Source organism: Phyllostomus discolor, chromosome 8 (assembly GCF_004126475.2).
Source record: "Phyllostomus discolor isolate MPI-MPIP mPhyDis1 chromosome 8, mPhyDis1.pri.v3, whole genome shotgun sequence".
Taxonomy (NCBI): Eukaryota; Metazoa; Chordata; class Mammalia; order Chiroptera; family Phyllostomidae; genus Phyllostomus; species Phyllostomus discolor.
The window spans coordinates 87,765,080-87,780,856 of record NC_040910.2 but is presented as its reverse complement, the minus strand read 5'-3'; the positions used below and the strand labels follow the sequence as shown (position 1 = coordinate 87,780,856).

The 15,777-nt window shown below is 40.6% G+C and overlaps 1 protein-coding gene across 4 annotated transcripts in view; it reads left to right on the top strand.

Moving 5' to 3' along the window:
* Nucleotides 1-15,777, top strand: part of CEP112 (centrosomal protein 112) — a 334,383-nt gene that overhangs the window by 234,881 nt on the left and 83,725 nt on the right. For all 4 annotated transcript variants that reach the window (XM_036033460.1, XM_036033461.1, XM_036033459.1 and 1 more), the window contains one exon: nt 10,809-10,871. In XM_036033460.1, the coding sequence (XP_035889353.1) occupies nt 10,809-10,871 (63 nt within the window). The remainder of the gene's footprint in view (nt 1-10,808; nt 10,872-15,777) is intronic.

The window sequence follows — 15,777 nt, the reverse complement described above, 5'->3', positions numbered from 1 at the left end:
CACCACGCAGCCCATTTCTGCGTGTGGTTCCATCAAACATCCCGTCTGGCTAAGCACTCTAGGTCCTGCGGTCCCGCCTGCACGGGGTTTCTGTGCTTTCCCCTCCCTGGGGCCTGACCCACAGAGCAGGGCCACAGACGGGGCCTTTTCTCAGCAACAGACTTGCAGATAAACCTTCTCCCCTTCACTTCAAACTCTGTCTCATCCCCCCAACCTGGAGGACCATTCCTAGTCTGGAGAGGGGGAGAAAGTCGGGGAAGCAAGCAGAGTAAAACCCACTGTGACTGGTGCACTGTCATGCCCTGTCTCATCAGCCCTGGTTATAGTCCCAAGCCAAAAATTACCTCTTCTGTACTTCCTCTGTGCCATCCCATCTGTGAGGTGGTGAGAGGAGAGTGCCAGGCTGGGAAGGGTTGAGGCATGGGTAAAAATACCAGGTTTAAAACCTCAGAAATATCCTGGTACATATAGATATGCTATTGCACATAAAAATCACTAAAATTTCAACATTGTAACTCTGGATAATAGACTACAGGAAATATTATCTATCTGTTTTTCTATACCAAGCCTTTGTTTACTTTTGAAAAACAGCTTTTGAGGTATAATTTAGATATTATAAAATTATTTTGTAGTGTCCCAGGTTCGATTCCCAGCCAGGGTACGTGCCTGGGTTGCAGGCCATAACCCCCAGCAACTGCACATTGATGTTTCTCTCTCTCTCTCTCTCTCTCTCTGTCTATCTCCCTCCCTTCCCCTCTAAAAATAAACAAATAAAATCTTTAAAAAAATTATTTTGTTTGAGTATAGTTCAGTGAGTTTTTGATAAATTTATGGAATTTGTACAACCATCACCACACTTTGTATTTACTTTTGCAATAAAATGAAAATTGAGTGTTATGAAAATGGTCTCTTATTACAGCCATGAGAGGATCACTGATGAGCTGAATTTGAATGGGGTCACATTCAGGCCATACGTAAGGAATAGGTAGTCACCAACCTACTCAATAAGTAGCTCTGGAACTAATGTGTAACGACGCAAGTGGAGACAGTGAGTAGAGATGTGGAGGAGGAACGCACGATGCCTCAGATACACGCTGCTTCTCCCAGCATGTGTACACGTTACTCCTTTTACTGGAATTTTCTTTCTTCAATTAGTTGATTCCTATTCACGAGCAAGTGTTTTTAACTTTTCTCTCAGTTTCACTATTTATAAATGAAGATAATAATCGTGCCTGTCTCACAGAGTTTTTAGGAGGGTTGGATCTGTTAATATGTGTAAATCACTTCAAGAATGTGTCAGTAACAGCAAAATAAGTATTACTTGTTTCGTTGCTATCATCTAGATCGCCATCATCATCATTAGCATCATCATCATTATCCTTTAATATTCATCTCCTTACAGAAGCCTCTGATGTGATGTATCTCATGGTGTTCCTGTAATAACGCCCAGTGCATAGCTTTTTGGTGACATGTCGCATATTATTTATTCATGTATCTGTCTCCTCCCCAACTGCATTAGACCTTTACCTCTACAGACATGCAGTGCCCAGCACAGAGGAGATACTCAAAGTAAATGTTTGTGAAACTACCTCAGGGCTGTATCAGCATTTCAGGAAGGGGTGTGTGTGTGAAGCTAGCCTTTTTGTAATTACATGGAAAGGAGCGGTATAGAAGAAAATACTGGGGGTGTGGAAGGAAGGGGGGTGGGGGAGAACTAATGGTGTGAGGCTCCTGATGGAGGCGAGAGGTAGAAGCCCTGTTCTGGTGCAGGAACATCACCCCTTTAACCGGTCACCAGGGTGTGTTTTCTGGAAGACTTGACATGACGTGGATATTATTTCTCCCTTAGATATCTGATAAAATCCACTAGTGAAACCACTTTGGCCAGAATATAGTTGAGAGAGAGGGAGAGAGAGAGAGAAAGGAGAAACTCTGAGTTTTTTATGTCTTCTTAAGTTACTTTTGGTAATTTGTATCATTTAAGAGATGTATGCATTTTGACTAAATTATTAAAAATATGTGGCAGCTTCGTTGTTCCTAATATTTTCTTATTGCCCTATTGATGTCTGTAGGGTCTGATAGTGATGTCCCCTCGCTCTTATTCCTGATATTGGTGATTTATATCGTCTTCCCGTTGTTTTTGTTTTAATCAGAGGTTTATCAATTTTATTGATCTCTTCTCAAAGAAACAGCTTTTGGTTTCATTGATTTTTCTCCGTTGTTTTTCTGTTTTCCATTTCATTGATTTCTACTGTTATATTTATTATTTTCTTCTGCTTACTTTTTTAAAAACTTGCTATTCTTTGTCAAGCTTCTTCAGAAGAGCCTTACATCGTATTTTAGATGTTCCTTCTTTGTTGATAAAATAAATTCAAAGCTAAAAGTTTTCTTTAAGCATGAAGGAAAGCTTTACAAATACTACGCTTCAATTTTTATTAATTTAAATATATTTTCTAATCATCCTTGTGACTTCTTCTTTGACTCATGGAAATTAGGTATATATTTTTTCCAAATATTTTGGGATTATTGGATATATTCCTATTATGAATTTCTAATTTAATTTTATTGTGTTCAGAGAATATACTCTCTATGATTTCAGTTCTTTTGAAGTTTGTTTTATGGCCTAGAATGTGATCTCTTTTGATTAATGGTCAAGTTGATTGACAGCATTTTTCAAATCATCTGTATTCTCACTAGTTTATATGTACTTTTCTGTTAATTCCTGAGAGAGAAAAGCTAAACTTTGCTTTGCTATAATTTGTGGATATGTCTATTTCCCCTTACAGTTCTGCCACTTCTGGCCTCACATCTTTTGAAGCTCTTGAAATTAGGTGCATACACGTTAGGATTGTCGTTCCATTTTTATGAATTAAATTGTTACCATTGTGAAACATCTTTCCTCTAAGTGTCTTTGCTCGTAAATCCACTTTGATACTAACATAGCTACTTCATTTTTCTTCTGTGCACTGTGTGCGTGGTATATCTTCTTCACCCTTTTAATTTTATTTTCTTTAATGCTCAATGTGTTTATCTTGAAAATACAAAGTAATTACAGCTTGTTTAAAAATCCAAGTTGACAATCTTTGTCATTGAGATAGAACTTTAAAACCATTTATATTTAAGTAATTGTCGATACTGTTGGTCTTAGTCTACAATTTCACTATTTGTTTTCTGTTTGTCCCATAGTTTCTTTGTTCCTTTCTTCCTCTTTTTATATCTTCCATTGAGTTTACTGATTACTTCTTAACATTCCATTTGATTCTTACTATTGGCTTATTAGACATATCTTTTTTTTTTATGATATGCATTGTACCTGTCTGTTTGCCCTCACACATTGTTATACCAGTTTACGTAAAATGTAAGGTACGCTTTAACCTCGGTGAACCTCTGTTTCCCTGTTCCTGTCTGGTCCTACATACACTGTAAACCCTGCAATATACTTTTATTATTTTTGCAATGACAGCAAATTGTCTTTCAAAGGAATTTGAAAATGAGGAAAAAGCTAATTTACATGTACACACAGATCTTCTGTGGTCCAGTGCTCTTTATTCCTTCGAGCTGGTCCAGGCTTCCATTTGATACCATTTTTCATCTCCCCGAACAACTTCCTTTAACATTTTATGGGGTGCATGCCTGCTAGTGAAACATGCCCTCAGATTTTTGTTTGAAGATATCTGTACTTCATCTTCAGTTTTGAAGGATATTTTCACTAAATACAGTTCTAGATTGACAGGTGCTGGTTTTTCTTTCAGCACGTTACAGGTTCCTTATGTTATCTTCTGGCTAGCACCGTTTCAGCTGAAAATCCTCAGACATCCTTTTTAACGTACCTGTTATTTACTGGCTGCTTTCAAGATTTTATCTTTATTTTTGTTCATGCAATTTGAGTATGAATTATCTTGATGTGGTTTTCTTTGTGTTTATCTTTTTTGTTCATTGATCTTCTTTGCTTCTATTTGTCCCATAGTTTCTTTGTTTCTTTCTTCCTCTTTTTATACCTTCCTTGGGCTTCCAAGGTCTGTAGTTTTCTTCATACTGGAAATTTTTTGGCCATTGTATCTTCACATATTTTTCCAAACCTTTCTTCTTTTGGTATGCAATTACATGTATGTTAGATAATGTGATATAGTCTTACAGATTACTAAGACTATTTATTATGTTTATGCAGTCTTTTGTCTCTCTGACAATCCTTTGGATATTTAAAATGCTTTTTCTTCATACTCACTTATCTTTTCTTCTGTAGAGATGAATCTGTTCTTAACCCCATCCTGGGAAGTTTTCCTTTCAGATAATGTATTACTAGACTCTAGGCTATTTAGTTTTTTTAATATCTTCTCTTTCTCTCCTCATTATGTTCATGCTTTTATTTAAACATTTGGGTTTTTTTATTGATTGATTTTTAGAGAGAGAAAGGGGAAGGGCAGATTTAAAGTGCCTTTACTCTAAGGCTAGTTTAACCCCATAACTAAAGTGTGACCTTCCTGGATGTTCTGTGAGGGCTCTTCGTTCTGACTGGTCAGAACTCAAATCTCCCTGAGCTTTGTGTGAGCTTTGGGGATTGTTTATCTTTAAGGGCACTAGTCACTTTCTACCTGGTCTTACTGAACTTACCCCTACACATACATAGCTAAGTATCAGCAACAGACTCAAAGGAACCATGTAGATATCTGAACCTCCATGCAGCCCTCCTCCTAGCTAGTGGTCTGCCCTGGTGAATTCCAGCTGCCTCCACCCTCCCAGCCTCCAGGCTTCGTCTCCACAGCGGTTTCCATGTGTTTGGGCCCAGAGTGGGCCTCCAGGAAGGAAGGGTGACTGTCGGGTTTCCCTCATTTGTTTCACTTCTCTTCACAGGGTTGCAATCCTGTGCTTCTTGTTTCCCGACACTCTAAAAAGTTTTCTCTGTATTTTGTCCAGTTTTCTAGCTGTTCGCTGTAGCAGATTAACTGTGGTCCCAATTACTCCACCGTGGTCCAGCGGAAATCACGAATTTTATTTATGTTTCCAAATATGTGCCTTTAACTTGAAGTAATATGTAGAGATTTTCAAGCTTGAAAGTTCTGTGAAGATTCTAAATTGAAAAAATTAAAATAAATGAAATATAAATCTTTGTCCTGAGTTCTCTGAGTCATTATGTGGATGGGGTGCCACACAGTCACATAGTGACATCTGGCACCACCGTGAGTGTGCTCACAGCCTTTGAAGATGCTTCAGATGGATGCCTGCAGAGCTCGTGAGGAGAAAATGCTGTATAACAATCTGAGCTTTGTGCTATGTTTAAAGAATTTGGGAAGCAACCTTTTTTTAGTCCTCTTTATTCAGAAACTTAGGCTATTATATTTTAAGGAAAAATCTGATAAGATCTGGCTTTGCCTTAAATAGAAATGTTCTAAAAGACCTTCTTAAATTTCTTCCCTCTAAATCACTGTCCTGAAAATCATGAATGTCCAAAGTTTCACCATTAATGATAGGAAATGGAAAATAAAGGAATGAAGGGCTTTTTTGAATTATGACATAATGCAAAGTACCCTGCAACAAAAGGGTAGAACATTAAGATAGTTAATAGCCGTCGATACCTTACTGAAAACTGGTTGGTGGGTTCCTTTCCAGTAGGATTTTAAACCCAAGGTTTTGATGGGAAATAAAGAAAGTAGACCAACACAGCAGGCTCTTTAACAAGGAAGAACAGCGTGAGGAGGAGTCCCTAGAGAAGCGTGGTGGAGGGCGGGGGGCATGGCCAGGCACACGTGGGAGCAGTGAGGTCGAAACAACAGCAACAGCAAAACAAGTTTGCCCACTTCAAAATTATGAGTTTTTCCTCATCTGTTACTCTACACCTGTTCAGGCCATGCTTAGATGATTATTGAAAACTGTATTTTTCTATAGTAATGATAGCTATAAAAATAAGACTTGGATTCAAATAGCTAACCCTAACTTAATTTATGTATGGAAATGAAATGTAAGTCAATACCATCCTGAGAATAAAATTATTCAAAAACGGTTTGGAAACAGTTTGCATGATACATTAGCTATAAATTATCAACCATGCTCAACTAGAGGTTTTTAGATTTATTTCAGAACTTCAGAAATCCAGGCAGCTGTGACTTAGGCTCAAATATAGAGGAAAAGCCTTGGAGGTTGATATATTATTCAATTATTCAAGAAATTATGTAATTTCTCATTATTCTTCAGAGTACTGACTCTGCTCTGTTTAGCTATTACAAGTTCTAGGATTTTTATGCGCCACCATCTGGTCTCACTTTAAATTCATTATTGCTAATTTCAAGTGGACCATAATGCTTCCTGGAGCCCTGGGACTCATGCTGTATCCCTCAGTGCCCTGCCACTTGCCCGGATGACTAGTCATATTCTTCCCTCACACCTCAAGTCTCCCAACAGCGTCCCCACCATCCTCACGTGAACCTGAGGAATCATTCCTTCTACTTCATGGAGAAGATGGAATTAGTCAGAAGTCCCTCCTCTGTTGCTTGGGCTGGGTTACCTGCACTTTCCAGCAAAGGCCACCTCCTCCCCTGTGCTCCAGATCCCACGCCCTATCCTTCACTCAAGGCCACGCCTCCAGTAAATCTCCAGCATCACCTGTTTTTGCCTCTTTTTGCCAGGTCTTTCCTATGAGCCTGCACACATGCCGTTCGTTCTGTCATCTCACAAAAACCAAAACAAACAAATCAGCCCTTTCTTTACCCTCTTCCCCTGCAGCTTCCAGTCCATTTGTCTTCTGCCCTTTGTGACAAAACTCTGAGCAAATTGTTTGTACCTGCTCCAGTTCCTCTTCTCCTGAGCTCCCTCTAATCTAGCTTTTATCCTTGCCACTACAGTAAAACTGCTCTTTTTCAAATCACTGATGTCTTCCACATGCATAAGCCGTGTGGTCATTTCTCAGTTCCTTCCTGTACATGACCTCTCTGTAGCATTTGACACCGTGGATGGTCCTTGAAACACCTTCTCTGCTTGGCCTCAGGATTCCGTATTGCCGATTCCTTTCTGTCTCTGGCCATTGTCTGCTCTCCTTCTCATCTCCAGCTTCCTTGAGTTTACAGGCTCAGGGTTCAGCGTACTTGGACTTCTGTTTTTACATACACTTGAAGCCTTGAAGTCTCATCCAGCAGCATGGTTCTCTATGCCATTCATATACCAGTGATGTCTGAATGTACTCGTGCTTCTAACCTGGACCTCTCCCATGAACTCCAGACTCAAATAGCCCAATAGTCACTTCAACACCACATGCCAAAGATATCTCCAAGCTTAATGTGCCCCAAACTAATCTTGATCTTCCCCCCAAAGCCTCTCCCACCCACATTTTGATGTAAGGTAATGACAACCCATTCCTCTAGCTGCCTGAGACAAAAATGTTGAAGTCATCCCTGATTCATTTCTTTGTATCATACACAATTGGTTCTACTTTCAAATCTTCCTCAGAATCTGACTGCTTCTCACCACCTCCCCTGTTACATCCTGGATCACTTGTGATAGGCTGTCGACTGGCTCCTGTGCAGGATTCCTGCCCCAAACAAGAGCTGCAGTGATCTCACGAACACTCACGTTAGATCTTACCACCTCTGTACTGAACACTCTCCAGTGACTCTCCACGTCACCCGTGTGGAAACCACATTCCTCACAACAACACACAGCATCTGTCCCCTCCTGCGCTCAGACCTCATCCGCCCGGGGAGACGTCGCACACAGACCGGGCCGCGCGCTCCATCTGTGCCTTGAGCACACTGTGCCGTGTGCCTCCGCCTCGCCTCGGGGCCTCTGTCCCGGCTCCCAGTGCCCAGCCTGCTCTCTCCCAGGAGTTCACCGCCTGCACCTCCCTCTTCTTCGGGTCTTTGCTCACGTACCACCTTTTCAACGAGGCCTTCCCTGACTTCCGTATTTTAAAAATTGTGAACTACCCCCTACCTTTCATTGCTTCTCCTCTCTCCTTCCTGCTTTATCTTCTCCATAGCACTTGTACCGTTTAACATATTATTACTTTTGTAAGTTATTTTGTTTGCTTCCTGGGATAGAAGCTCTGTAGAGGCAGGGAGAGGTTTTTGTCTGCTTTGGTCAGTGCTCTAGTCGCAGCTGCCTGGAATGGGTGAATGAGTTGGATGGTTAGCTGTGGAGGAACTTCCCTGCGTCTGTGGGGCCCTGCGTGCAGGAGGCGTAGCTGCAGCTGAGACACTGGCTGTCCGGCACCAACCAGCAGCTCTGACTCCAACTGTTTTAGGGGGGAAAGTAGCTTAATCTTTATGACACTATAATTTTTTTATTTCCTAGTGAGTAAATATTTTTAAAGCACTCAGAACAGTGCCTGGCACATGGTAAGAGCTCTGTATGTATTAAATAAGCAATACATACTTTATTAAGCATTTTGTGATTTAAAAATATTGGCAGAATGTGCACCAAGACAAATAAACCTCAAGAGGTTCAGAGTGGCTTTAATTCTACTAATTATAGAGCCAGAATAGAGTCTGATGGCTTAGTAGAGAAAAATAGCGACTGTCACTTGCCCTGTCTGTTCTGGGAAAAACAAAACTACCCGGTGTCCTCAAAGGGATTATAGATACAGTGAGATTTATTAAATAAACTCTAAAGAACTGCTTTTGAACTTAAGTCCATAAAACATATGGCTATTGTCTTAGTCAGTTTGCCTTCTGTAACAAAGCACCATAAACTGGGTGACTTATCAAGAACAATTTATTTCTGACAATCCTGCAGGCTGGAAGTCTGAGATCAGAGTGCCAGCACGGTCAGGCTCTGGCGAGAGCCCTCTTCTGGGTCCCAGACTGCCGTCTTCTTCTATCTGCACAGGACAGACAGATGGCTATGTCTCTGGCCTCTTCTAAGGGCACTAATTCCACTCATGAGGGCTCCCCCCATGAGCTAATCACCTCAAAGACCTCACTTCCAAATACCATACATTGAAAATAGAGTTTCAATCTACAGGGGTGGGCAAAAGTAGAATTATAGTTGTAATACAAATAAATACAATACTTAAATAATAATATAAGAATAAACTCTGTTTCATGTACTCACAACTGTATTAATTTATTCCATGTCTGCCCTGGTCTCTACTCCTGGTTTGCTCTCTGGAGAGATGAAATGAGAGAGGGACCCAGGTACAGCCGAGGGTAAAAATGAAAATGGAACTCTGCAGGAGTCAATACCCTGATCACCGAGCTGTTCTTTGGAAAACAGGAGCAGCCAGATCCCTGCTGCCAGGCAGCTCTGGGCGAAGTGGTCCAGAGGAATGTCCAGTCACATACTGGCATGGGAGAGCCCGGGCTGCTGTGTGACACCCTGTGATGACATGCACCTAAACCCAAGCCTGCCCATGTGAACAGGTCTCACTTTAAATTAGAAAGAACACCACAGATCAGCAGACAATTCAGGAAAGTATCTAAATGAAAATTTGAGACCACGCCAGGCTGGCAGAGCAAAGAAAAAAGAGGAACTCAAAAAAACACAGGCATTCTAGAAAGCAGGAAAAAAACTTCTGTGTGTGTGTGTGTGTGTAGGTACAGACATAAAAATGTGTAGGTGAACATGATGTTAACAATCTGAAGAGAAATAGGTCTGTACTGAGAGGCAGTACGCAACTTGCTCTAGCTGGTAAAGCACCCATGCTCCACTGCATGGGATCAAGTCCTGGCTCTACTACTTCCTAGCTGTGTGATGCTGTGCAAGTTATTAACCTCTCTGTGCCTCAGTTTCTTCATCTCTGAAATAGAGAGTGATGAAACTGTTTAGAAATCAACACTACTCTTGGAAAATTACAAGTAGTGTGGCAGAATTTTTTAAAATCCAATGGGGAATTTAAAAGTAAAAGTTTAGAAAACTCTACAACAGATTAAAAAGACAAAGAAATGGAAAAGAAAAACAATGCTAAACCTGAAAGGTCCAACAATCACAGCTGGAGGAGGGGGGGAGAGAGAGACACACACACACACACACACATACACACCCCAAGGGAAAAAGAGAGGAAGATGAGAGTGGTGAGCCAAACCTCCTTTAGAGATGAAGGACGAGCTGAGATTGAAAGAGTCTCCTTAGTGCCTGTACAATGCAGTGGGAAAGCCACCTAGTCTAGGGCATGTCACTATGACACTTCCAGACTCAAGATAGAGGGAGGATCCCAAGGGTTCCAGAGAGCAGGAAGCAGGTCACATGACAAAAGATCGCCACTCGAGTGGCAAGGATATGATCGAGTTCTACGTGGACTTACTCTGGCAAGCCGCTCTACTTCCAGGACATAAATCTTGTTTGATTTAGATATATTTGTCACCTCAAAAAACAGTTCTTGTGTGTTAGGCAGAATGGGGGCTTAACTCTGCTCAGTGAATCCAAAAATCTCCTATCTGCTGCTGTCCAGGAACATCTATTTCTTACCTCTTTAAACTAAGGGAAAGAGCATTACTTTCCCCTGCTCCAGTTCCCTCTCCCCCTCTTCCTTTTCCTGTTCCTCTCCTTTGTTTCCTCTCCCCTTCCCCACTTTACCTTCTGAGCCCTCACACTTGTGCTGTGTCTATTTCTGTCTCTTCTTCTCCCTTTCTCTTTCTCTCCACAGAAGTCTGTGTTTGTCTAATAATTGGCAGGAGAGATCTTTTTTTTTTTTTTTTGCTTTTGCCGTTTGCTTTTTAAGTGATGAATAGTTGGCGTTAGATCAAAGACAAGCCCTGTGGTTTTCTGCTGCTCCAAGAGGGCGGGGCAGCGGGCAGCCGTCCCAGCTGCTGGTGACAGGCGTGGGGAAGAGATACCACGCTCACAGGTCACTGTGTGTGTGTTCACGTGCGCATGTTTTTCAGGCCAACAGCAGACTGAAGCAGATCGAGAAGGAGTACCTTCAGAAGCTTGCCAAATCTTCTCAGGTAAGAGCAAGCAAAACCAAAACAAACAAGAAACCTGTACATAAAAGCATTTGTATTCTAGAGTTATGCTTAATTCTCTGCAGTTTCTCATGGTTCAGTATCATATTTTTGATGGGACAATGGATGAATAATATATGCTTTTATTATATTTTGTTAACATTTTTTAATGGAGCCATTTGAACACACACTCACATGTTGTAAAACCAGCCTGTGCACTTGAGCAAGCCCAGGCTGAAACATATTTCACAAGGGCGGGAGATACACGCCTACATTTGTGATGTGAGCAGCTTGATACCATCTGTGCTTTTTTGCAGTATTCCATTTTGCTGCACCTAAAGGCGGCTTAACAGCAAAATTCAAAATGACAAATATCTGCATTAAATTAGCAGCTCAAGTGTTGACTCCTTTTGGGAAAAGGAGGAATTATAAGTCCCTACACTCATCTCTTGCTGTATGTTGTTCCTGTTGTAGTTTTAGTATAAAAAGGCCAGTGGTTGAAAGTTTGTCTCTACTTGGCATGATGCTCAGAGGGCCTTCTCTACTGAAGTTGTTGTAATGGTACCCTGTAGTATCATCCAAGGAATCCCAGGCATTCCTTAGTTGTATGAAGAATTCTAAATAAATGCTAATTTCCATTTTACAGATGGATAGATTAACCCATTTAATTTTATGGGCATCATAACGACTGACTTTTTAAATCAACGGTTCTTAATATTTTGGCATGGATACAGTGATATGTGGTAGTAGACTGAAATTTGTGTACCATTTTATGAGTTACCACAAAGTGGTAGTAACAATAACACAACAACAAAACAGTAACAAAATAGAGAATTTATGGGGCCCTAACCATATTGACTTGCTCCGTCTTCACCCATAATAGCTGTGAGGTTAGGAACTGTCATTGGCCCCATTCTTCCAGGTGAGAAAACTAAGGCTCAGGACGGCCGAGGGCACACAGCTCGCAAGTGGCCAAGCCAGGACCCAACTGGACCAGACTTCGGAATGGAAGCTCTCAACCTTGATCCCTGTAGCCTGGCCCAGCCCCTCGCATTTTTAATATTGTAAAACTTCGGTGATAATGGTCATGCAATTTCTCAGATTCTGCGATGGTTTTTGAAAATGTGCATAGTTTATGTAATTTATACCCCATTAGGAAATCAAAAAGTCTTCAAGGGAAGAATCGTATGTGTTTCTTTAAAAAGATGGTAATTGTCTTGATGGCCATTATTCCAGACCTTCCTTGAGGAAGAAACATGGGGAACATCCTTTCCAATCTGCTGGGAAAAGTTCTTATAGCCAAAAGAAATCTTATTACTCCAAAAGTTAAACTTTAAACTGAAACATGAAAAGTTCCCAGCTGGCGTGGCCTTCCGTGCTGCTGCTTTCGCTTCACGTTGAATGGGGGAGGCGGACCGAAAGTGAGATGTGAGATAGCTCACACGCATGCTTAAACAGTGAGAGCGTAAGCAGGAGTGTTTAAGTTTATCTAAAGGGAAGTATGAAGAAGCCTGATTAGTTCATATTAAAGCAAATTAAATGTAAGTTAGTGCAGAAGAAAGCCTAAGCTTTAGAGTCCAGCAGACCTGAATTTGAATGCCAGCCCTGCCACTCATGTGACCTTGAGCGAGTGACCTTCCCTCTCTGGAATTCAGTTTCCTCATTTATGAAATGGGGGAGTAATACTTACCTCATAGGATAGTTTTAAGTATTAGGTAACACAATGCCAAAAAAGTGCTTAGTACAAAGTCTAGTGCCTAGTAAAGCATTTAATAACTCTTAGCTCTTGCAATAGTAGTATTAAAATTGCAACAAAGGAAAGAAGGGAACAGAGAATGAGAAAGGTGTGGAAAAAGCAAAAAATTATTTCTTTTTAATTTACGTATTTTGGGGTGTTTAAGAATTGATTTAAAAAATCTCCTTCTAAAATCTGAAGAGGTAAAGCATTGCTAAATATTTTCTGAAGACATGAAGATGGAAGAGGAAAAGGAGGAGGAGGAGGAGGAAAAACCAACTAGTAACAACTGTCATGCTTTATAACCGTCACTTCACAAATGAAAGGACAGCACAACACCAAAACAGAAGAAAGTCTGAGAAAGGGCCTGATAGTATAAAAAGGTAGTTCATCCTTTTATCAAAAGCAGGAGGACGACCTTACGTTGGACAGTGTTCTGTTGGACCGCCTGTAAATACAAGAAACACTGGTTGGCAATCCAGTCAGTTCAGAGAAACAGATGATTTTAAAATAAACATTATAAAACAGAACCATGGGTTGAGTTTTTCTGTTTTCTAGTTTTAGTTGACTGGATTCTCTAATTCAATATTGAAGCTGAGGAGATTGCCGGGAGCAAAGTTGCTTAACTGTTTATTAAGTTTTTTTAAATCTTTCCAAAAAGGAATAGTAAGATGAATGCATTAGTAATGAATGCACTGGTACCCAGGAGATCATCGGTTAAATTTGGAAAATATGTTAAGTATTTTCCTCCCTTAAAGAAGTTTCTTAATCTTTAAGATTTTATCAAGCTGTTAGGACCTAACAGACCGTGCTCACCAAACCCTTGGCATGCCTGGGACTGCGCCCCCAACGCCCCCCCCCCCCACCGAGGTTCTCAACGTTCGCCAGGATGTTGGCATCCTCTCTGGGCACACTCCCAAATATCATTCCATCCGAATCACATATTTATTCTTTTGATCTTAATATTACATATTAACCTTGCCTCCTCTAGTTTAATGCGGTTTCCCCACTCAGCTGACTGACTTGGTGGCCATCTGCCCAAGAAAGAGATCGCCGTCTGCAGGGGTGCAGGTGGCTGTGGAGCAGACTAAAGCTCGGGTGCCGGCACCCACCCACTGCCGGGGGGCCAGCCCCCGCACCGCCCCACGAGAGTGCGGGGCACGTTCGTTCCCACACACCCGGTGCAAATTAGTGCCTGGGCACGTTCCACGTGTCCCACACACCCCAGCCTCCAGGTCCCTCTCCAGGATAACAGCCTAGAATGCAAAAGGTGCCATGGGTTCACTCTTCCACTTATCTTACGAGGATCTACCATTTCACTGCACCTTCCCAAGCATGCCTTGTCTTGTCCATTGTATTTTAAAGAAGAGCTTTATAAAAATCTCAAACTGTGCTATTCTCTGAAAAACAGTACAGTAAGTTAAAGATAAAATCTTAACCTCTCCATTTAGAATCTTATTTTTCAGACCTAATAAGACCACTAACATTTATGGAAAGCATAATTGCTTAACAATAATAATTACCTATTACAGCTTTCATGGGCTATGCTGCTTACAGTATCAGCCCCAAATAGCTCTTCTTTAGCTCTCCAAAATATTTATTTTTAATACTCAACTGCAAATGTTCTAATCTACTTCTTTCTCTGAAGCTAATACAGGGTAAACACTTAGTTGAATGGTGACATTTTGTTCTAAGTTTTTTAAAATTATGCCTCAACCAAAACTGGTAGGATTTGATTATAATTGTATAGATTAGTTTTCATTTTTTCTCAGAAACTTTTTACATTATCAGTCTGTGAAAGTCTAGGTTACCTCAATATACTATTTCAGGTGATTTTTTTAAATTTACTGTGGTTTACAATTCCATTACTTACATATTCATCAAGTGCCAGTTATGTGCACTGAGCTAAGGCGAAGAGAGTCTGTTCTCTTTTACTCCATGTCTACAACCAAGTGAGTGTTGTTCTTTACCTAAAACATATTAATCTAGTTAGTATGATTATTTCTCATTCTTAAAGTAAATCTGAAATCAGTTTTTAAAAACTACCAATATTTTAGTTACGTCTCTATATCCATCTTATCATTCTATCAACCAATTTGTCTGTTTATCCAAGGTGTTTCACCTGAAGTGCCTGACACTCTCCTTATATCGTCCTCATAAGCTTTTAAATTAACTTTCTGCCCTGGCTGGTGTGACTCAGTAGACTGAGTTGCCGGCCTGCAAACCCAAATGTCACCAGTTCAATTCCCAGTCCCGGCACACGCCTGGGTTGCGCAGGCTGGGTGGCCGGATGGGGATGTACTGATTGATGTACAACTGATTGATGTATCTCTTGCAAATATCAGTGTTTCTCTCCCTCTCTTCCCCTCTCCCTTCCCCTCTCTCTAAAATAAATAAACAAAATTTTTTTAAAATAAATTCATTAACTTTCCAAAGGTAATCTTATTCTTTCCCCCAAAGAATCTCATTATTCCCTCAAAGAATGCAGGGTTTCACTTGCCACTCAAAAGCAAGCATGCTTTCCTCAGGACATGCTAGACTTTGCTAGTAGCTCCTCCCAAAACCTGCATTTATTTCTTTTTCATGTAGCCTTGTCATAAATCTTCTGAAAGTGAGAGATCTCTCTTTCATGCCCTTGTGGTCATTTGAAGAACCTCCAGATATCTCTAGTCAGTTCTACAGCTAATGTAAATCTCACTGTTTTTGAAAGAAATGAAATTACTTTGTACTTTAAAAATACATTGCATGATTGTGGGGATGGATATGTGAATCTATACCTGTGATAAGATTTCATAGAACTGACACACACATATACACACATCAGAAACACGATGAGCACGTTACAGAACTGAATTTACCACTTCTACGAAGTTGTGGTTTACTCAGCTTGAAACACTGCAATAGTCATTGAAAGAGTAAGTTATTTTTGCTATTTGGCTGCATGTTCTTATAAAATACCAATCCTAAGTTTCATGTTGGACCAAGGAAATCTGGCTCTTTCTTATCTCTGGCTCCTCTTACTCTGTAACTGGGAGTGAGTTGATTATGCTGTGCTTCAGTTTTTGACATTTGCTATAAAAATTTAACCTTCTCTGTTTCATAGATGTGCTGTGAGAATTAATGGAATGGATGCCAGCATAGAAACATTTAATCTAAATTCAAAAACCAGATGAA